This window comes from Pipistrellus kuhlii, unplaced genomic scaffold (assembly GCF_014108245.1).
Source record: "Pipistrellus kuhlii isolate mPipKuh1 unplaced genomic scaffold, mPipKuh1.p scaffold_m20_p_1, whole genome shotgun sequence".
Taxonomy (NCBI): Eukaryota; Metazoa; Chordata; class Mammalia; order Chiroptera; family Vespertilionidae; genus Pipistrellus; species Pipistrellus kuhlii.
The window spans coordinates 105020930-105044729 of record NW_023425404.1 but is presented as its reverse complement, the minus strand read 5'-3'; the positions used below and the strand labels follow the sequence as shown (position 1 = coordinate 105044729).

The 23800-nt window shown below is 40.9% G+C and overlaps 2 protein-coding genes across 8 annotated transcripts in view; one reads left to right on the top strand and one right to left on the bottom strand.

Moving 5' to 3' along the window:
- Nucleotides 1–13480, bottom strand: part of YME1L1 (YME1 like 1 ATPase) — a 73036-nt gene extending 59556 nt beyond the window's left edge. The window contains exon 1 of one of the 2 annotated variants that reach the window (XM_045587785.1): nt 13293–13480. In XM_045587785.1, the coding sequence (XP_045443741.1) occupies nt 13293–13325 (33 nt within the window). In that variant the 5' untranslated portion in view covers nt 13326–13480. The remainder of the gene's footprint in view (nt 1–13292) is intronic. The other variant, XM_036459042.2, reaches the window with a different exon arrangement.
- Nucleotides 13481–14217: 737 nt separating this feature from the next.
- MASTL (microtubule associated serine/threonine kinase like) overlaps nt 14218–23800 on the top strand; it is a 53130-nt gene continuing 43547 nt past the window's right edge. For 5 of the 6 annotated variants that reach the window (XM_036459009.2, XM_036458992.2, XM_036458999.2 and 2 more), the window contains exons 1-4: nt 14218–14496; nt 18803–18940; nt 21111–21250; nt 21912–22000. In XM_036459009.2, the coding sequence (XP_036314902.1) occupies nt 14314–14496; nt 18803–18940; nt 21111–21250; nt 21912–22000 (550 nt within the window). In that variant the 5' untranslated portion in view covers nt 14218–14313. The remainder of the gene's footprint in view (nt 14497–18802; nt 18941–21110; nt 21251–21911; nt 22001–23800) is intronic. The other variant, XM_036459026.2, reaches the window with a different exon arrangement.

Below are 23800 nucleotides of genomic sequence, written 5' to 3'. Positions count from 1 at the left end.
ACTTTATTAGCATAAATCCAGGAGTGATCCAAAAGGATTTCTTATAATTACACTCCTATGGCTCACAAAATTCCAAAGGTTTTTTTTTGCCCTAGCCAAATGGTTAACCATCATCCAAATACACTAAGATTGCAAATTCAATCTCAGGTCATACAGGGCACATATAAGAATTTACCAGTGAAAGCATAAATAAGTGGTATAACAAAATCGATGTTTCTTTCCCTAAAATCAATAAACAAAGATTCAAGAAAAAAAGGAAAGAAATTCCAAGGGATTTAGAAATTCTGTGCTAAAAATTGGGAACACAAAAGAAATCTTTATTTTGTATTATACCACACTCTAAATATAAATATAAATTCGATATAGCAAGGAATTTTTTTATATTATCTTATTTTTCTCCATTTTATTTATATAATTATTTAATATAAAATGTTTCATAAATTACATATTTTATTTTTCTTTATTTTATTCACAACTTGTCCATAAAAACATGTTTTATTTTTATGCTATTCAATACCATAGCTTGGTGCAGCAACAATGCACAAAGTAGATGGTAGATAAATATTTGTTGAGTAAATGAATTAAATAGGCTCTTCTTATCCAGGTTTTATACTATATGCTTTACTTATATTATAATTTAATCTTCATTCAACAGCCATAAACTTGCTATTACACTTCCTATTTAATTAAAACAGCAAGAATTTAGATAGGTTCAGTGGCATATTCAAAGTAACACAGCTAGTAAGTACAGGAGCAGGAATACTAACACAGATAATCTGAATCCAGATTCCAAGTAAAGACTTTTCATTTCAATTATTGATATAAAAATAAATTTACTACATGTTAATTGAAACAGGCCGTAAAATTATCTGTAATATCTGTTCTTAACTATGCCAACACATATTTGTGTAGAGATAAAAAAATATATAAAAGAATTTATTTTAAAAAGTGTTCTCTTTAAATAGATTACAGGTCATCTTGATTTCATTATTTATATTTTTCTTTTCAGCATTTTTGGCAATGAGCTGTATTATTTTTAGAGCCAAAGTGAACAATAAGTTCTTTTAAAACTAGGGGAATAGCCCTGGCTGATGTGACTCCCATGGTCAGAGTGCCAGCCCAAACAACAAAGGTTTGTGGTTCAATTCCTAGTCAGGGCACATACCTGGATCACAGGTTTGATTCCAGGTCCTGGTTAGGGCATGTGTAAGAGGCAACCAATCCATTTGTCCCTCTCACATCAATGTCTGTCTATCTGTCTGTCTGTCTGTCTGTCTCTCTCTCTCTCTCTCTCTCTCTCTTCCTCCCCCCCCCTTCCTTTCCCCTTTCACCCTCCCTCCAACTCTAAAAAATCAATGAATCAAAATGAAGAGAACCCACTGTATGGGAGAACATACCTGCCAATGATAAATCTGATAAAGTATTAATATCCAAAATATATAAGTACTCATACAACTCAACAAAAGGAATATAAACAATCCAATTTTAAAATGGACAAACTGATGAACGGAGTGAATCCAGAGACATGAAAGTGCTGGAAACCAAATCAGTTTCAGCTGGGAAAGAGATGTTGGCAGGAAGCCAGGAAGGCTGGTCAACAACCTCAATTGCTTTAACCTTTAGTTGAGATTATGTTAAGTTGAAGCAGCTGTTAAGCCTCAATAAAAGGGGATGGCAGGGCCAGAGCAGTCGCAGTTCTCCCACTAGAGTTGGACTACCGCCTGGCCCCCCAAATCGCCAAATTAAATTTCTTCAAGTCTCTTTTCATTTGTGTGCGGCCCTTCTCCAGAACCTGAACCCTGAATTGGAACTCTTTCCACGCGGGCCGTGAAAGAGAGTCCAATATGAAAGCATGAAAAAGAGTGCAGAATCTCAAAGGGAAGGTGGGGAGGGTGGTTGGGTTAGAGGTAACCAACCAAAAACCTTGCATAAGCCATGGACACAGACAATGGGGGGGGGGGGGGGGCGCGGCGGGAGTAGACAGGAGGGAGTCAATGGGGGGAAAAGAGGGACATATGTAATACTTTCAACAATAAATAATTATATTTTTCAAAAGATTTTATTTTTATTTTTTTTAGTATATTTTATTGATTTTTCACAGAGAGGAAGAGAAAGGGATAGAGAGTAAGAAACATCGATGAGAGAGAGTCATCGATCAGCAACCAAGGTACATGCTCTCGACCGAAATCGAACCTGGGACCTTTCAGTCCGCAGGCCGATGCTCTATCCATTGAGCCAAACCGGTCCCAGCAATAATTATATTTTTAAATGGGCAGAAGACATGAGTAGACATTTCTCCAAAGAGGACATATAAGAGATATGAAAAAATGCTCAAAGTCACTAATTATCAGAGCAATTCAAATTAAAAACACAATGAGGTATTACCTGTCAGAATGGCTATCATCAAAAAGTCAACAAACAAAAAGTGCTAGTGAAAATGTGAAAAAAAGGGAACACTAGTTCACTGCTGGTAGGAATGCAGATTCCTGCAGCCACTATGGAAAGCAGTATGGAGTTCCCTCAAAAAATTAAAAATGGAACTTTCATTTGACACAGTAATCCCACTTCTGGGAATATATAATAAAAACACCAATCAGCCGGGACCGGGTTGGCTCAGTGGATAGAGCGTCGGCCTGCAGACTAAAAGGTCCCGGGTTCAATTCCAGTCAAGGGCATGTACCTTGGTTGCGGGCACATCCCCAGTGGGGGGTGTGCAAGAGGCAGCTGGTCGATGTTTCTCTCTCATCAACGTTTCTAACTCTCTGTCCCTCTCAATTCCTCTCTCTGTAAAATCAATAAAATATATTTTAAAAAAAACAAAAAACACCAATCACAAAGAATATATAATATGTACCCCTTTGTTCATAGCAGCTTATTTACAATAGCTAAGACTTGGAAACAGCCTAAGTGCCAATCAGTAGACAAATGGATAAAAAAGCTGTGAGACATTTACACTGTGGAATACTATGCAGCTATAAAAAAGAGGTATCTCAGACCCTAATTGGTTTTGTTCAGTGGATAGAGCGTCAGCCTACAGACTGAAGGGTCCCAGGTTCGATTCCAGTGAAGGGCATATACCTTGGTTGCAGGCACATCCCCGGTAGGGGGTATGCAGGAGGCAGCTGAATGATGATTCTCTCTCATCAATGTTTCTAACTCTCTATCCGTCTCCCTTCTTCTCTGTGAAAAAATCAATAAAAAATAATTTAAAAAAAGAGGGATCTCTTAATCTTTGAGACAGCAGGATGGACCTGGAAAATATTATAAGTGAAATAAACCAAACTGAGAAAGATAAATATTACATGATCTCACTTATTTGTGGAATCTAATGAACAAAATTAATTGACCAAAAAAATAAGACCCAAAGGTCTGGTTGTGGTGACTCAGTGGATTGAGCATCGCCCCATGGACCAAAAGGTCCCAGGTTCGATTTCTAGTCAGGGAACTTACCCAGGTTGTGGACTCGATCCCCAGGAGGGGGCATGCAGGAGGAAGCTAATCAATGAGTCTCTCACTATTTATATTTCTACTTCTCTCTCCCTCTTTCTTCCTCCCTGGAATCAATAAAAATATTTAAAAAGAGCCAAAGCATGGATGCATAGGACATTCTGACATACCTTGAAGTGGGGATGGGGGACAAGAGATGAACCAAAGAACTTATATACTTAGAACTTATATACTTACTAGAGGTCCAGTGCACAACATAATCACTTGGGGAGCAGGCCTAAGCTGGCAGTCAGACATTCCCCAAGCAGGCGTAAGCCAGCACTTGAACATCCTGAGGGGTCCTTAGTGCTGTCCAGCTGTGACCCAGGCTTTTGGCTGAGTGGCACTCCCCATGTGAGAGCACATTGACCACCAGGGGGCAACTCCTGCATTGAGAGTCTGCCCCCTTGGGGGTCAGTGTGTGTTATAGCGACCAGTCGTTCCCCCGTTCGATTTTGCATGTTGTTTTATTATATAGGAGGATATGCATAGCTTATGGATGTGGACAATAGGGCATTAAAGACCCATGGGGGTGGGTGGGAGCTGGGAGGACGAAAGAAGGGGGGGATGAGAGATATTTGTAATACTATCAACAATAAAAAAATATATTAAAAAGTAATGGGAAGAATATCCTCAAGTAGGAGTAACAACAAAAAACAACTTAGGGAATAAAATTATGTTCATATTTTCTACCCATTTCTTTGAAATTTTTCATTTTATTTAGTTATATCTATTCTCATTCAAAAAGTTAAATTAAAGAAAGTGTGACTCAGCTGGCTCCTTGATTTCACACTTCTAGCCTCTGACTGTGAGTGAATAAATTTTGGTTGTTTAAAAAAAAAGTTAGAGGATCCAAGATGGCTGCTCAGGTAGACACCTAACCGTGGCAGCACACAACAATTTCAATGAAATACAACTATTGAAATAAAATGTAGAGTGGAGAAGAAACCAAGATGGCGGCATAGGGTAGACACCTGAATGCAGCCTACCACAACAAATTTGAATTTAGAACTGAAAAACAGGGGAGGCATTGCCCTGAAGCGCCAGACAGCTAGCTGAGAGCAGGCTCTGCCATCTGGGAAGGAGAGAGAAGGCATGCGGAACCTCAGGAACTGTGAAGGTATGGAGAACTGTGTGTGCGAAAAGGCCCTGGCTTACCCCCGGCACGGAGAAGAAGGGCTGGACCGAGATTGCTGCTGGCTTACTCCCTACATGCAGAGAGGGCGGGCCGGGCTGAGTTCACTACTGGCTTACTCCTGGCGCAGAGAGGGCGAAGAGCTAACTCGGCTGGCTTTCTTGTTCGAGAGGAAAACAGAATCACCCTATTGCTCTGATAGACGGCCCCAGACAGGGAGAGGAGAGACTGTCAGGCAGCGGGCAGAGATTTCTTGGAGGTGTGTGAAGCCAGAGGCCATTACTGCGGGACTTGGGGAGGAGCCCAAGGGAAAACAAAGTTTGTCTGCACCAACCCGAGACTCCGCCCTATCTGTGGCTGAGCAGAGAAGCTCTCCCAGAGGCTGGCTTTCTCTAAGGAGAGACTGGCCGGAATCCAAAGCTTGTCTGCGCCTTTACCAAAGAGGTGCGTGCGCCTGCAACCAATCTTCCAAAACTCTCCATGAACAGGACTTTTCTAAGGCGAGACTGACAGGGAACCAAAGATTGTCTGTGCCATCCCGAGACCCCACCCTATTCAAGCAGAGTACGGAAACCCTCCTAGCTGAGACACTGCTGATCCTCACAGCCAATTGGCTTGGAGATCAACGCTTCCCAGTGATACCAACAATAAGCAAGGCTTAACAACAAGACTGCACACACAGCCCACAAAGGGCTACACCAAGACTGTCCACCGCAGGTAACTGGGAAGGCTGTGCTACTGGGCTCTACCAGAACACCTAGCACACAAAGCTATTCCATCAAATCAGGGAAACAACTAAAATGCAGACAAGAAGAAGGACACAAAGGAAGGAGATGGAGGAAAAGAAAAGATTGGACATTGAGTTCAAAACTACAGTTATAAGGTTATTCAATAATATCCTAAAAAAGGCCGATAAAATAAATGAGACCTATGAGGAAATGAAAAGAGAGCAACTAGAAATAATAAGGGATCAACAAGAAATGAAGAAAACATTGTCTGAAATAAAAAAAATATTATACAAAGTCCTAAAAACAGACTGGAAGATCGCAAGAATCAAGACAAAGATTTAGAACAAAAAGAGCCAGAGGACACTCCTCTGCAGAAGGGAGAAGATAAGAGAATCCAGAAAGTTGAAGATAGTGTAAGAAACCTCTAGGACAATTTCAAGCGAACCAACATCAGAATTATGGGGATTCCAGAAGAGAGAGCAAGATACCGAAAGAATACTAGAAGAAATAGTGACAGAAAACTTCCCCCACCTGGAAAAAGAAATAAACTTACAAGTCCAGGAAGTCCGCAGAACGCCAAACAAAAGGAATCTAAGGAGGACCACACCAAGACATATCATAATTAAAATTCCAAGAGCAAAAGACAAAGAGAGAATATTAAAAGCAGCAAGAGAAAAGCAGGTAGTGACCTATAAAGGAGCACCCATAAGATTGTCAGCTGATTTCTCAACAGAAACCATGCAGGCCAGACGGAAATGGCAAGAAATATTCAAGGTGATGAATAGCAAGAACCTACAGCCAAAAATAATCTACCCAGCAAAGCTATCACTCAGAATCAAAGGACAGATAAAGAGCTTCACAAATAAAAAAAAGCTAAAAGAGTTCATCACCACCAAACCAGAATTATATGAATTGCTGAAGGGGGTTATTTAGGAAGAGGAAGAAGATAAAGATAAAAATTATGATCAACTAATACGTAGCTATCGACAAGTGAATATAAAAACCAAGGGAATTAAAAAATCTGATGAACAATATTAACTGGTGAATATAATAGAATCAGAGGTATGGAAGGGGAGTGGACTGACGATTCTCAGAAAAGGGGAGTGGGGGTGCGGGAAGAGACTGAACAAAAACTGTGCACCTATGGATGAGGACAATGGGGGCTGGGGAAAGGACAGAGGGTGGGGTGGGAACCTGGTGAAGGGGAGCAATTGAGGGGGGGAAGAGGATCACATTTGTAATAATCTGAAAAATAAAGATTTATTAAAAAAAAAAAAAATGTAGAGTGGACATTGCCCAGAGCTACAGATAGTCAACTGACTGAAAATTCGACAACAAGAAGGAAAGAGAAAACCAGAAGGAAAATCAGTGGAGCTGAAAAATCCTAAGGTACGGAGACATGCAGCGCGCACGCACGCACATGCGGAGAGGACGCAGCCGGAGAGGAGGAGAAGGCTGGGTGCTGCCTGGCGTTCCCTAGCAGGAAGGAAATAAAACCCCCAGCCTGGGCTGAACCACAGAGCCGGCAGTGCTGAGCCCCAGTTATGGGCCACACCCTGGGGACCCAGGCTCGGGCAGGGGGAGACGGGGCTGTGAGGCGGAATCCAGGGGGAGCGGCGAAAAGCAGAGCCCTCGGAGTCGGGCGCACATTGTGCGCAGAGGACAGAATGTTGACTCTGATGCTGAATTGCTCTGGCAGGAAGAAACAAAACCTCCAGAAGTGCTGAGTCTCAGTCCGGACTGCTCTGAACCCATTCTAGGCCAATCCCTGGGGACCCAGGCTCAAGCAGAGGGAGACAGGGCTGTGAGGTGGAGTCCTGGGAGAGCGGCAAAAGGCCCAGCACACGGAGTCGCGCACATTGCGCACAAGGGAAGGAATGTTGACTCTGATGCGGGATTGCCCTGGAGGGACGAAAACAGGAGCTCAGGCCGTGCTGGGCACCAATATCGACTGCTCTGAACCCCAGTTCTAGGCCAGACCCTGGGGACCCAGGCTCGGGCAGGGGGAGATGGGGCTGTGAGGCAGAATCCAGGGGGAGCGGCAAAAAGCAGAGCCCCCAGAGTCGCGCACATTGCGTGCAGAGGACAGAATGTTGACCCTGATGCTGGATTGCCCTGGCGGGAAGAAACAAAACCTCTGGCGGTGCTGAGCCCCAGTCCCGACTGCTCTGAACCCCAGTTCTAGGCCAATCCCTGGGGACCCAGGCTCAAGCAGAGGGAGACGGGGCTGTGAGGTGGAGTCCTGGGGGAACGGCGAAAAGCGGAGCCCAGGGGTTGCGCACATTGCGCACAGAGGACAGTCTGTTGACTCTGATGCTAGACGCCCCTAGCGGGAAGGAGAAAAAAAAGCTCCAGATTGGAGGAACGCGACTAGGAGCAGAAGCCCCTGCCGGACACCAGCCAGCCGGGCACCAGCAAGGAGTCAGGCGACAAAGCCCCCCCGGGGGGTGGGGGGGTGTGCCCCTGGGCCTTCAACCGCTGAGCGCGGGCCATGGAGCCGAGGCTGGGAGCTGCTTCCTGGGCGGCGCCGACCCCGGCAACAGACTGGAGCAGCACAGGAGCCCACGGAGAACAAAGGGGTGCCACAGGCCAACCTGCTGAGCTTCCAGACAAGGAGGAAGAAACCAAAGAAGTTTTCAATGTGAAGAAATCAAGTGAGAGCAAAAGATAGTAAAATTACTTAAGAATGAATACAAAGAAGATCTTGAAAAATCAAAGACTAAGTCAGAACTCAACTCAGCAGCCAACATTGCAACATAAATGCGTATTAAAAAAAAAAGGAAAGAAGGTTGGAATGGCGGCGGCCAAGCCCAGAGTGGCCAGGCACAAGGCAGTGGCAGCCAGGCCTGGAGCAGCAACAGCCAGGCCCCAGAGCAGCAGCAGTCAGAACTAGAGCAGCAACAGCCAGGCCTGGAGCAGGCAGACCTGGGGCAGTGGCAGCCAGGCCTGGGCGGAGGCGGCCAAGCCCAGGGTGGCCAGTCCAGGATCACCCAGGCCCGGAGCGGCCGTGCTGGAGCAGCCGGGTCGGGTGTGGCCAGGCCCAGAGTAGCAGCAGCCACGCCCGGAGCAGCCAAGTAGGGAGTGACAGTGGCCAGACCCGGAGCAGCTGGTTGTGGAATGGACCAGAGCAACAGAGGCCAGGCCCGGAGCAGCCAGGCCCAGAACAGCTCGCTCCTCGCCTGCCTCCGCCCCAAGGCTGCCTCTCAGACATGGCTGGAAACTTTTGCGGGAACTTGAGGGTCTGCTGAATCAAGTGAGGAAGGCTTAGATCTGGATGTGTTGAGTTAGTATAGAGCTGGGGTGTTGATCTGTGAGTGCCTTGTGTGGGGCCCGGATGAGGTTGGTGGATCTATTTGGAAATGTCTTTTGTGTGAAGTGTATACCCTGGGCATGTGGAGGTATTATTGATTTGAGAAAATGCTAAGTAACTGATTTACTGTCTGAAAAATTTAAAGTTCTGAAAGTTTAAGGTCTCTTGCCAAAAAGAGGTTTTAAAGCTAACACCTTAATTTTAATGGAGAAAGGGAATGGCAAGCCTTTCCCACCCAGAACAGGTAATCCAATTCCAACCAGCAGCTATGTTTAAACAATGTGTCCATTTACACTTGAATGTCTACACCTTTTGATAGCCTAAGGGCAAGTTTACATGTAAACAAGTTTGCTCTCAATTCCCAGGGCAGAAAAAAAAACAAGGTTTAAAATTATTAGATTTTAAAATTTATTCTTAGAAGTGTAAAAGTTTATTAATTAAAAAAACAAACAACAACAACAACAACAAAAAAAGGAGATTGAAAAACCTGATGAACAATAATAGCGGTTCATTGTAGTAGAGTGGGCGATATGGGAAGGGAGTGGACTGACTGTACTCGGGGAAAGAGAGGAAGGAAGAGACTGAACATAAACTGTGCACCTATGGATGAGGACAATGGGGGATGGGGAGGAGGCGGAGGGTGGGGTGGGAACCTGGTCGAAGGGGGAAGAAATGAGGAACCTTTGTAATAATATGAACAATAAAGATTGATTTTAAAAAAAGAAAGAAACAATATAAGAAAAAAATAAATAAATAAAATAAAAAAAGTTAAATTGCTAAAAGATAGTTTGATCTCTTCTCTCATTGTTAACAGTGATTAGACATTTATATAACTTAGAAGTGATCATCCCAATAAATCTATTACCCATCTGACACTATACATAATTACAATATTATTGACGATATTCCCTATGCTATATTTTACTATTTTGTAACTATCAACTTATACTTCTTAATTCCTTCACCTTTTCCCCCATTCCTTGAATGCTCTCCCATCTGACCATCATCATATGTTCTTTGTATTTCTGAGTCTGTTTGTTTGACTTATTCATTTTGTTATTTAAATTCCACATATAAGTAAAGTCATGTGACTTCTATCTTTCTCTTGTCTGACCTGTTTTATTCAGAACAATACCCTCTAGGTCAACCTATGTTGCAGATGACAGGATTTCATTTTTTTGTGTGTGTGTGTGTGTGGCTGAGTTATATTGCATTATACACATGTAACACATCTTCTTTATCCATTCATTTACTGATGAACAACACTTCAGTGGTTTCCATATCTTGGCTATTATAAATAATCCTGCAATGAACATAAAGATGCACTTGTCCTTTCGAATTAGTGTTCTCAATTTCTTTGGATAAATACCCAAAAGTGGAATTGCCAGATTCTTTTTTTGTCACTTCTTAAAGCTTTTGTTTTAAAGTTTAGTTTGTCTAGTTTATTAGATAAGTTGCCATTTTTTGTGTTTTTCCAATTGTCATGAAATATCTTTTTTTAGATCTTTACTTTCAGTCTGTGTCTTTTGAAGTCTCTTACAGACAGCATATATAATGTGTTCTTATCCATTTAGCCACCCTATGTCTTTTGATTGGAACACTTAATCTTTTAAATTTTAAGTGATTGTTGGTAGAGCCCTGGCCAGGTAGCTCAGTTGGCGGGAGCATTGTCCTGATATGCCAAAGTTGAGGGTTAGATCTGTCCAGGCACGTACAAGAGGCAGCCAACAGATGCATAAATAAGTATAGCAACAAATCAAAGTTTCTCTCTTTCTCTCTCTCTCCCCATCTTCCTGTCTCTCAAAAACTCAATAAATTAAAAATATTAAATTGTCAGTAGATAAGTAACTGCCACTTAACAGTTCATATTTTCTCTTTATTTTTTTCTTCAAAAAATCCCTTAATAAAACAATATGATTCTGATATTAAAACAAGTCTAGTGACCAGTGGAACAGAATAAAGAGCCCAGATATAAACCTGCACATTTATGGTAAAGTGTGAGTGTGGGGGGGAACACAGCAGGGGGGGAGAAGGTGTTCCATTTAACATTTCTTAAAATGCTGGTTTGTTGGGGATAAATTCATCTTTTTCTTGTTTGGGAAGCTCTTTATCCTTCTATTCTAAATTATAGCTTTGCTGTGCAGAGTAATCTTGATTATGGATCCTTGCTTTTCATCACTTTGAATATTTCATGCCAATCTTTTCTGGCCTACAAAGTTTCTGTTCAAAAATCAGCTGACAATCTTACAGGAGCTCCCCTGTAGGTAACCAGCTACTCTTCTTGCAACTTTTAATATGTTTTTCTTTAACATTTTACATTTTAATTATGATGTGTCTTGGTGTGGGCCTCTATGGGTTCATCTTGTTTTGGACTCTCTAAGCTTCTTGGAATTGCATGCTTATTTCCTTTGCCAGGTTAGGGACTTTTTAGTTATCCTTTCTTCAAATAGGTTTTCAATTCCTTGCTTCTCTCTCTTCTATTCCTAAGATGTCATTGTTGGTATGCTTGATGTTGTTCCAGAGGCTCCTTAAACTATCCTCTTCCTCCTCCTCATCCTCCTCCTCCTCCTCTTCTTCCTCTTGTTCCAGAGGCTCCTTAAACTATCCTCTTCCTCCTTCTCTTCATCCTCCTCCTCCTCCTCTTCTTCTTTTTCTTTTTTTTTCTGTTCTTATTGGTGTTTTCTGCTTCCTTATCTTCCAAATTGCTGATGTAATCCTCTGCTTCATCTAATCTTCTATTTGTATGAAAAAGCCACTGGAAATGGCTTAGGTGGGTCTGAAAGTTGGGTGGGGCTGGATAAATAGTGTTATCCAGACTGATGGAGACTCAAATATGGCACCCACCCACCAACTGGGAGGTGTGTGTGGGGGGGGGAGGGGAAGGTGAGGGCTCAGCAAAAGAACAATATGCCAGAGTGATCTATAAAAAATATATAAACCTGATGTTACTCCCTGCTTAAAAGCATTCAATCATTTTCAACACAAATGAAATCCAAAGTCCCTTATTTTAACTCCCTATATGATCTGCTTCAAGGCTTCTCCCCAACCTCATTTCTGTCATTGTGCCTCTTAATCACCACACTCTAGCCACACTGGCCTTATTTTGTTTTTCAGTCTGCTAAGCTCTTTCCCATATTAGGACCTCCAGCTGTCCTTCCATCCTTCTGGGATGCCTGTTCACTTCTATTCTTTAAAAAAAAAAATTATATATATATATATATATATATATATATGATTTTTGGAGTGAGAGGAAGGGAGAGGGCTAGAGAGAGTGAAATACCCATGAAATACCTATAGGCTGCCTCCTGTATCCCCCTCTACTGGAGATCAAAACCCAGGCACGTGTCCTCACCAAGAATCCAACCTGAGACCACCTCTGGATGCATGCTCAACCAACTGAACCCTACCAGCCAGGTCTCCATTCATTCTTCACTTGACTGACTTCTACTCATCTTTTACTTCATATCAGCATCGAGATTCCACATTTGCTTTCTTAGCCTGGCACATTACTGATACCCAATAAATAATCACTTCTATTTTCTATTATCCAGCAAAACAAACAACAAAATACCCAAGGGTGTTTGAGTTACACAAAGGAACATAATTACATGTGTTCCTGTCTTTTTAAATATTTTTTATTGATTTTTGAAGGAGGAGAGAGACACACATCATGTATGAGAGAAACATTATTGTAGTGACACACACTCCAAGCAGGATCAACCAAAGCTTGGGTATGTGCCCTGACAAGGAACCAAGCCATAGCCTTTCATGACACAACATAGGGCATGATTATGTTTAACAAAGAAACTAAAGAGCATTCAAAAAATATTTTTAAATCCGAATGTTTTCAAAACCATTTGCAAAACTTTTAAGAACTCTCAAGAAAAAAAAGAAAAAAACTTTCAATATGAAACAGAGAAAATACCATGAAAAAACATGTGAAGATACATGACCAACAGCAAGCCAAGGGGAAATGTTACCATCAAGAGACTTTTAAATGAACGGAGAACAAGCTTTGTTACAAGTGTTCATTCTTAAGAGAAGATGATTGAAAACTCTTGGAATCATTTTTCTCTGCCCCATCTTTTACTTTAAGAAAAGATGGGGAGGAAGTTGAATCAAAACTTTAACTACAGGCAGTCAATAACTTAAAAACATCTGTCATTTCTGGTCTCCCCCTCCCCCCTCAAAAAAAAAAAAAAAAAAAAAAAAGCTTTCGTGGCAGATTATCCAAATTATTACAGAACGCTTCAGTTCAATTCCATTTAAAGGGAAAGAAAGAATAGGGGATCGGAGGCAGAAAAATGTAAAGCAACTATGTACTTGCTCCCTCCCCACCCAATCTCTACCCCCGAATGTCCGGCACTTAACAATGCCGGATAGATTCTCTGGCAGAAATTCCACGCAGTCAACTCGACAAGCCGTGATCCCCATCACGTGTATGTCATGCCCCTGCTTCACCGTCAGCCTTTTACTCTCAGCGATAAACGATTCCTTCTTGCCCCCAGAACTCAAGTTGGTCTAATCGCTTCCCTGCTACGACCCCTTAGGAGAAACTGCTTCCAACAAAAGCAAATGGTAAACAGACGCGGGAGGAGGGGGGCTGGGGGACGGGCCGGGCGCCGGGACTCACCTGGGGCTGCACCGTGCTCGAAAGGGAAAACATCTCCTTTGGGCCCTCAGCGACCTCACCCGCCCGCTGAAGCTGCCCGTCGTCCACGCCAGGCAGGGAGGCGCTGAGCCCCTTTACTCCCTCCCCTGACCCGCAATCTTCCTACGAACGGAAAATGGCTTCCCCTCCCTTAGCTGCCGCACCAATCATCTGCCCCGGAAAGCAAAGCGCTAACGCAACAGTACTTCCGGGGCAGGGAGCACCGCCCCCGCCGGACCGGTGACAGCCCTCGGCCTTCCTCTGACGTTTCTCCTGGTGCTGCTGGCCCCGGGAAGTAGTTGATGTTCGTGTTGAATAGTACATTTATTAACCCCGTAAGGTCTTTTGTTACGAGTTTTTTATGTTTTCACAATAGGTAGAAAATTCTCTTGATCTTAATCTGTTTCAATCAGGCAAATTACATCCTGTTAAAATGTCTGGATTACACCACCCATTTCCTGCTTTTCCAGTTTCTCTACTTCTACCATTTCACTAGCCACCATTTTCCCCAGAACAAACCCCACCGGTTTGCATTTCAGGGGGGAAGAAGGGGGAACTGGGGTAGGTCGCGAAGGAGTTTTTAAAAATGCAGGAAGTCGCGATTCCAACAGCCTCAGTAGAAGGTGGAGAGTTAACTCTTCAAACCCCGCGACTCCGCTTCAGGTACCCGGTGTCCCTTGTTTGCAGCATCGCCTACTGCTCACCCCCTCTCCTTACAAATACGGTGGGTGTGGTCACTGCCCTGGAGGAGTGCGTGGTTGGTTGGATAAATTCCCAGCGTCCCCGCCCTCACTCCCATTGGCTCCTTCGGCGTCTGCAAAGGTGAAATGACCGAAACGGGGCCGTGCGGGGCGGGACCAGGCGAGCGCGGCGGCGTGATGACGTCACGGACGCGGGCGGCGTGGGCGGGGCCTTACTTTGAACCCAGTTGGCGGGAGCGGAGGCTGGGACCGGGGCTCTGGCGGCGGCGGCGGCGGCGGGCTTAGGTCCGGGCTGGCCTGCAATGGAGTCCACCGCGGGAAGCGAGGAGAGTGGAAGAGCCGCAGCGACCGGGAAATGCGTGAATAGGATCTCGGTGCCAAGACCTCCCTCCATTGAGGACTTCACCATAGTGAAGCCCATTAGCCGCGGCGCCTTTGGGAAGGTATATCTAGCACAGAAAGGCGGCAAATTGTATGCAGTAAAGGTAAGCCCTTATTTCTGCCCCTGAATGTGGCAGCCCCCGGGGCCGCTGGAGCAACTAGAGTTTGTGGCGCGGTTTGCTGACGCCTGCACTGACCGCTGCGAGCTGACTTCCCACCGGGGTGACATCAGCCCCGGGCAAGTTGGTTGTGTCAGCTCTGCCCCACCCTTCTCTTCACACCGCGATTGCTCAGGAGACACCAGAACTCTGAATCCTTTATATTGATTTGGCCTTTACAAGGATTAAGTTTGAAACTTTAAATTTGAAAGTTATTTTCCAAATTATGTTTTAATTCCATCTGTTTTATATAGATTAATGTCTGACCTACTATAGAGCGAGATCTCATTAAACAACCTCATTTTTTACCATTAAACCTTCCATTATAAGTCTAACATGTATTTTTATTTAAAGATAAACTGAAATATGTCCTAAGACAGCCTTTTATCCTTGCAGCAGTATATAGCTCTCCAAAAGCATTCAAGAGCTTTCAATGTGTTTAAAGTTGTTCCAGCCATTCTTGGTTATCCAATCTCATAGTTTCAGATTACTCACATTTCAGCAGTTAGTGTACATGATAAAGGGAAGGAGAGAGCTGTCTGACTAGCAGGAGAAAATTTCAACTTTCTCTTGGACATTGCTATATAAATGTCTAGCAGGCATCTCCATGTTGTACTTGCCTAACTTTGACCACTCCTCTCCACTAACTGCCTAAACTCTGAACCTCATGTACCTCTCCATTTAATACCACCACCACTATCCCTGTCATAACCTTGTGTCATTTAACTTTACTCTGTTTCAACTGTGTATCCTATCTTGTCAATTTGGTCTAACATTCTTATTACCCCTTCCATTCCCAAGTCTGCCCTTCGTTTTGTATTCTTCCTTTAATTCATTCTCTTTCTTTATTCCTTCCTTCTTAAAGTAGAATCTGGTTTTTTAGTAAATTAAAGATTGGGTAGCCGAAACCGGTTTGGCTCAATGGATAGAGCGTCAGCCTGCGGATTCAAGGGTCCCAGGCTCTATTCTGGTCAAGGGCCTGTACCTTGGTTTCCAGCATCTCCCTGTGGTGTGCAGGAGTTGGCGGCTGATGGGTGTTTCTCTCTCATCGATGTTTCTAGCTCTCTATCCTTCTCCCTTCCTCTCTGTAAAAAAAAAAAAAAAAAAAAAAAAAAAAAAAAAATATATCAAGAAAATATATTTAAAAAAAGATTGGGTAACATCACCACAACCCAATTTTAGAATATTTCTATCACCCAAAAAGATATCTCCTGCCCATCTGTAGTGCCACCCCTTTTACCCTCTCCCAGGTAACCAACAATGTACTTTCTATCTCATAGGTTTGTCTTTTCTAGACATTGCATATAATTAGAATCATACAATATACAGTTTTTGGTTTCTGTTCACTTAACATATTTTTGAATTTCAACAGGCCTTCATTTCCATACCTAATCTACTAGGATAGCCCCCTAACTGGAATAACTATTTTTTTTTTCATGCATTCCTCAGGCCAGTGCATACAAGCTAAAGTTCACACTCCTTAGAAAAGCATTCATTTTAAAAAAGAAAGAAAATAAAAAATAAAAATTTCTGCTTCATTTTTGCTATAAACTTCCACTTGTATCTTCCACATATCCTGTGTTCCAGTCACTCCAGACAATAGACTAGTCCCTGAATTTTGCGTTTTGTCTTCCTTCTGAGCTTATCTTTATTCTGGTCCCTCCTTAAGTGCTTTTCTTCTACCCTTCTCTGCTCTTCTCCACCTATGTTATTTATGTATTAAGATTTATCTTACCTTCCCCTTCGAACCTTCCCTGACCTTTCAGACCCATCCCACTAAAATGAACTCTTCCTTGCTTCCTATATTCCCAAGATGCTTTGCTTTTACTTCTACTGTACTTTCTAAACAATCATTATCCATTGTTGAAATGAAAACCAAAGAAACAAATTCATTTTTTAGTATTTATTGAGCATCCCTTCATTTGTAAGATCTGGGCTACAGTGGTGATCAAAACAAACCTGCCTTCATGGAATTACCAATCTTTTTTTATTTTATTTTTTTTAATATATTTTATTGATTTTTTTTTTTTTACAGAGAGGAAGGGAGAGGGATAGAGAGCTAGAAACGTCGATGAGAGAGAGAAACATCGACCAGCTGCCTCTTGCACAACCCCCATTGGGGATGTGCCCGCAACCAAGGTACATGCCCTTGCCTGGAATCGAACCCGGGACCTTTCAGTCCGCAGACTGAGGCTCTACCACTGAGCCAAACCAGTTTCGGCACAATTACCAATCTAATGGAATGATAGATTACAAACTGGCTTTGTCAGTATCCCATAGTTTTCTTATGGTTAGGATCTATGGTTAGAATTGACAATGTATCCATTATTTTATTAAATACCTTATCTTCTTTTCCTTGAGGTAGTCCTGAAACTTGATCTCAATGTTACTGACTGTATAGTTAGGGCTCTTCATTTAATATAGATTATAGTTTTGTCTTTCTACGAGTTTCTTTGAAACTTGAAAAAATTAGTGTTTTGTTTTGTGGTGATTGGTTGTTGTTGTTGTTTTGTTTTTTGTTTTGTAAGGCAGCATCTGAGACTAAGTTTCAGTAATTCTAATCATTACTAAGCTTTTATTTTCTATGCAAACTTCCTACATTCTTTCTCTTTCTGGTTCTATTTCCATCCATCAAAGAATCAGAAAGTAAAAAATATATACTGGTGTCATAAAAAAATATATACACACACTTTTGAATAATTATAAAGGCAGTGTTTATTAAAATATATTTCATTTTCAAAATTGAGCTCTTAGTTGTTAAAGTGTATATACATTTTGGGGGGGACACCCTATAATTAGTTACTATTTCTCTGTGCCTAGGTTCCTGGTTATCTGGGAGCTATAGCAACATTACTACCTTTTGATTTTGTTATAAGAAGAGCAGACCTCCTATCTTGAGCTAGTGCATAGACCCTGTCGGAGCCCAGCGCAGCTGGTCAGGGTAATTACCGTATTTTTCAGACCATAAGACGCACTTTTTTCCCCCCAGAAATGGGGGGGAAAAGTCCCTGCGTCTTATGGTCCAAATATAGCCTACACATATACTTTAAAAAAAAAGTTTTTTTACTTGCCCGGCTCTGTGTGGTCTCTGTGTGCTTGCCCGGCTCTAAAATGGTTCTAAATGCTGCTGTTTACTTTACAGGGTTGATTACATGTGTTTATGACTGTGATGTTGGGTTTTAATGCACATAAAATATTTTAGGACACTATTTGTTTCAGAATCTTTTTTTCTTCATTTCCCTTCTCTAAAAACTGGTGCATCTTATGGTCCGGAGCGTCTTATGGTCCGAAAATACGGCACTTCTTCGCTGACATGCTGGGCATGTTGCTCTTCCTGCTTGTCGTTCTCTATCACATGGTCAAGAAGCAGGAATGAAAGTGGTGCCTTCTCTGCCCCAGAGTTCCAGGGCATAGTCTGAGGCAAGATGGAGGGTGTGAAGGGCTTTCATACTTCACTTCATCCCTTCTACCCATCACAGCATAGAAAGCAATTACAACTGGATTTTTCCAAATAACTTTTATTTCCTCAAAGTCTTCCTTAGCCCTATGGAACAAGAAGCTGCCACTTTCTTTTCTGCTCTCTCCCCCTAATATAAAAATATAGATTTTTGTTGTTGTTGTTATAAATTTTTTTTTAAATGAGCAGAATATGCCCTCACCAGTGTGACTTTATGGTTATAGCATCAGCCACACACCAAAGGGTTTCTGGTTCAATTCCTGGTCAAGGGCACATACCTAGGTCATAGGTTCTGTCCCTGGTCTACTTGGGCACATGCAATGCAGGAGGCAGCCAATAGATGTAAGACATTTGATGTTTCTCTCTCTCTCTCCTTCTCTCCCTCCCTTCTACTATCTCTAAAAATCTAAAGGGGAAAATATCCTCCAGTTAGGATTAAAAGAAAAAAGAAGAGCTGAACAGAAAGTTTTTCCCTCCTAATATCCAGGACAGTCAAAGATCAATTGTTTACTCTTTTTCCTTCTTAGAAGGGATTGTGATACTTTTGACACTTGATATCAAGATAAACAATTCTCTGTTGAGAAAGTTCTGCTTTTAGTTTTTTTAGGTTGTTTTTTTTTTTTTCTTTCTTCCAAATTCGCTATTTTTCTGGCAGTTTCTTGGTGGCAATCCAAAGTCCAAATGACATCTATGCATTTTCTCTCTCTGGTTGTTTCATGGTGGTAATTTCAACGCTGAGAACAATTCGTAATTAAAAAATAAAATGAATGTCTACTGTCATGTTATCTACTATAGGTTGTCAAAAAAGCAGACATGATCAACAAAAATATGACTGATCAGATACAAGCTGAGAGGAATGCACTGGCCCTAAGTAAAAGTCCTTTCATTGTCCATTTGTACTATTCACTGCAGTCAGCAAACAATGTCTACTTGGTGAGTAAACAATTTTACTTTTTTTTACTTCAATCAGCAATCACTGAACTCAGTGACTTAAAACTAAGGTCTCTGGGCTCAGCGTACTTCGGTTTAAATCCCAGCTCTTGCACTTACAGTGAAACATCAGTTCTCTAAACTTCTCCCATCTCCAACAATTGGGTTCTCTACCACGTTGTTTACTGAAAAAAATGTCTCTCACTGTGGAACAACCCTTTCATGCTAACTCATCAGCATGACAAAGAGCATCTCTCAGTACTACTTGTCAGGTGCTATGATAGGAACAGGAACAAAAGGATGAAAACATTTATTATGGAAACATTTAAACATTTACCAAAAATCCAAAGATTAACCTAATGAACCTGATCAGCCTTTCATATAATGGTTTTGGCATCCTTGGATTCATTGCCTGGATATGTTAATCTTACTGATATTAAAGCTTGAAATGATGATTTTTACATTTTTATTATTGGTTTAGTTTTGATTAGCTAGAATTTTTCTATAAAGAACTTTCCCTTATCATACAATTATTATTCTGAAATACAGCTTTTATGAGGAAAGCAGAATAAGTATTTGATTCTTTTCCTTTCCTCACCAATTTTCAGAAGAGCTACTTCTAGATGTTTATAGTTTTAGTTTTTGTTAAGTATCTTTATAAATTCATGGAGTTGTATAGATTTATAACACATAGATTGTATCCACTGTAGTCATGTTTCAATGACTTGGTAGCGTAGCATTCCAAAGTCCAGATGTCATAAAAGACTGCTTCCTACTATCCCCCCTAAAATCTATTAACTGTTTCAGATTAAAAAATACTAAAAAGACATGACAACTAAATCTCATTCATGATTCTGGCTTAGGCCTGAGAGATGGGAAGAAATGCTCTCAGGGACAATTTTGAAATCAGAGAAATGTGAATATGGAAAATATTGTTAGATAATAGCATTATATTAGTGTTAAGTTCTTAGAATTATATTATGCCACAGTTATGTGAGAACATCCTTTTTTAAAAATATATATATTTATTGATTTGAGAGGGAGAAAGAGAAAGAAATATCAATGATGAGAGACTCATTGATAGGCTGCCTCCTACACGTCCCACACTGGGGTTCTAGCCTGCAACTCCGGCATGAACCCTGACCAGGAATCAAACTGTGACCTCCTGGTTCATAGGTCGATGCTCAACCATTGAGCCAGGCTGGCTGGGCAGAGAATATGCTTGTTAGCAGATACATGATGAAGAAGTTAGTAGTGATGGGTCACAGTATCTTCAACTTATTCTTGATTATTTAGCAAAGACTTAAAATTATATGTTAATACCAATTGCTAATGCTGCCATATAGTTTTTCCAATTATACTCTTTTATCTGAACAAAAATACTGCTTTTATGTGTGTTAATAACGTTACAAATTGTTATTTTGAAATGTAATTATCTTAAAGGTTCGCATAAAATGTTATTTATTTTATAGACATATATGTGGAGAGGGAAAAAGTAAATTTGGCAAACTGTTTTAAAATGGTTTGGGTCAGTGGATAGAGCGTCAGCCTGCAGACTGAAGGGTCCCGGTTTCGATTCTGGTCAAGGACACATGCTCAGGTTGCGGGCTTAATCCCCAGTTGGGGGCATGCAGGAGGCAGCTGATCAATGATTCTCATCATTGATGTTTCTATCTCTCCCTTTCCCTTCCTCTCTGAAATCAATAAAAAAATATATTGGGGCCAGAACCGGTTTGGCTCAATGGATAGAGCATCGACCTGTGGACTGAAAGGTCCCAGGTTTGATTCCAGTCAAGGTTATGTACCGTGGTTGCGGGCACATCCCCGGTGGGGGGGTGTGCAAGAGGCAGCTGATCGATGATTCTCTCTCATCGATGTTTCTAACTCTCTATCCCTCTCTCTTCCTCTCTGTAAAAAATCAATAAAATATATTTTAAAAAAGTATACACACACACACACACACACACACACACACACACACACATACACATATATGGAAAAAACTATATGGTAACATAACCAAACCTGGTATCGATGCAGACTAAGTGGTATCAAGAAAATGTGTTTCATAGAGAACCATGCTACAAATATGTAACTGTGATACTCAAATAATATAAATTTTAATCTAATCATATTGATTTTATTTTCCAACATTTATGTTCCTTTCTGACAGCTAATGGAATATCTTATTGGTGGAGATGTCAAATCTCTCCTACATATATATGGTTATTTTGATGAAAAGATGGCTGTGAAATATATTTCTGAAGTGGCACTGGCTCTAGATTACCTCCATAGACATGGAATCATTCACAGGTAAAAATTGACTTTTCTCTGGACTATTACTTAAAAACACAAATAATCAAATTATGTTCTAAATATTTGCATAATCATTAGCCCATATATCCAGGTTATCTCAAGTCTATTACTTACATGTGCAAATTAATATATTCCATTCATTCTTCCTTCATCTCCTTGTGTTTTTAATATGTTGCTTTGACTATGAGTGTGCCAGTTTATTGTAATAAATATTGAATTGGGGTTTTTTTTCAATCCTTTACCACCATACAAAATTACCATATTTTATAATTCCAGCTGATTTATGGTGCACAAAGAAATTTGGGTTTAGTGGCTCTGCTCTATGAATGCTTGATCTTAACCTCCTTGAAAGAAGTAAATAGGATTTTTGACCTAGCTTGAGATTTATTTTATCCAATGAAGTTGATTTCATTTAATGAACTATCTAATGAAAGATGCAAAAGAGAACCATTAAATTAGTTTTCTGTGTTGTAGATTCATATATAGAAAAGGTTGTTTGCTTTTTAGACTTTTCTGTAATTTCAAAGCCACCAATGAGTGCCTTATTTTAAAGAAAATAGGGTTTGAGACTTCTATATCTTTTTTTCCCCTCAAGAAAACTCTAACATCAATACTAGCTTACTTTTAGTCATCTCCTATTTATCTTCTGTATGTGCAGGGATTTGAAACCAGACAATATGCTTATTTCTAATGAAGGTCATATTAAACTAACTGATTTTGGCCTTTCCAAAGTAACTTTGAATAGAGGTAAGAAAAATAGCAGGTAAGTACTTTTTTTTAAATCCAATAAATTTTACCCCTGGTCAGGTAGCTCAGTTGGTTGGAGCATCATCTCATATACCAAAATGTTGCGGGTTCAGGATACATACCTAGGTCTGGGTTTGATCCCTGGCTCGGACCCTTGCGGGAGGCCACCTATTGGTATTTCTTTCTTTATCTCTCTCTCTCTATCTATCTATCTATCTATCTCTATCTTTCTCTCTTTTTTTTTCTCTCTCTCCCCCCTCTCTAAAATGAATAAAAAACATATCCTCGCACTAGCTAGTTTGGCTTAGTAGATAGAGCATCAGCCTGCAAACTGAAGGGTCCTGGGTTTGATTCAGGTCAAGGGCACATGCCTGGGTTGTAGGATCGATCCCCAGTTGGGGGTGTGCAGGAGACAGCCTATCAGTGATTCTCTCTCATCATTGATGTTTCTATCTCACCTACTCTTTTCCTCTCTGAAATAAATAAAAATATATATTCTTTTAAACACATAGTCTCAGGTGATGATTAAAAAGAAAATCCAACAAATTTTATACATCACATTTCATTAACTTAGGCTGACTTTTGATAATTATTGGTTCTGAAATAGACTGGAAAGATATAATGGTGCCTTTCTTTCAATTAAAGATGAAAAATAGAAATAATTATTTTTAAATCCTCAAAGATCCTTGAAGATCTTTAGATCTTCAAAGAGGAACTCACAATTTATGGTGTTTTTGTTTTTTGTTTTTTTACTTTTTACCCCTACTGAAACTGGTTCTGACCAACTAAACATTGGTAAAATTCCTAAAATAACTATAACACAGTGAACAGTTAACAGCTAAAGAACTTACCCAAATACATTTGACTAACAATAAGACCTTATTAAACAAGGGGTAAAGAAAGTGAAAATACAATTCAGACACATATTAAAAATAATAAATGAATCATTTTACACTATTAAGTTAGGGGGGAACTTATTGCTTCATCAATATGAGGTGTAAATGGCCCTAGCCAGTTTTGCTTCATGGCTAGAGCATCAGATCCTGGAGTGAAGGGTCCCTGGTTCAGTTCTGGTCGAGGGCATGTACCTCAGTTGCAGAGAGCATGCAATGTTTCTCTCCCTGTCTATTCCTCTCCCACTCTCTCTAAAAATCAATGGGAAAATATCCTCGGGTGAGGATTAACAAATATACATAGCTGAAACCGGTTTGGCTCAATGGATAGAGCGTCGGTCTGTGGATTGAAAGGTCCCAGGTTCGATTCCGGTCAAGGGCATGTATTAATACATTGGTTGTAGGCACATCCCCTGTAGAGGGTGTGCAAGAGGCAGCTGGTCGATGTTTCTCTCTCTTCCATGTTTCTAGCTCTCTATCCTCCCTTCCTCTCTGTAAAAAATCAATAAAATACATTTTTTTAAAAATAAAATATATATATACACATATACTAAGGAAATTTATTAGAAGAAATATTGTAATATCACTATTCGTCCTAGAAGTGTCAACCAAATTCACAATCGACAATGACGGATTGAAATACACATGTATGATTGGTGCCAGTGAGAGTTTTATATGTATCGCACATACACAAGTCAACTTAGCCTTTTATGTATATAGATCAACTTGCTTAATTAGACCTTTTTCTGATTTAGCTAAACTTTTTTCAGCCCAGTGACTCACCCCAACTTCTCCTTCAGGTAATTGTCAACAACACAGCAGTAAATATCAACATGAAGCATATTGTTATTGTAGATCGCGCAGGGAGAAGAAAGGGTAAAATATTTAACTATAGCAGTGTTTGACT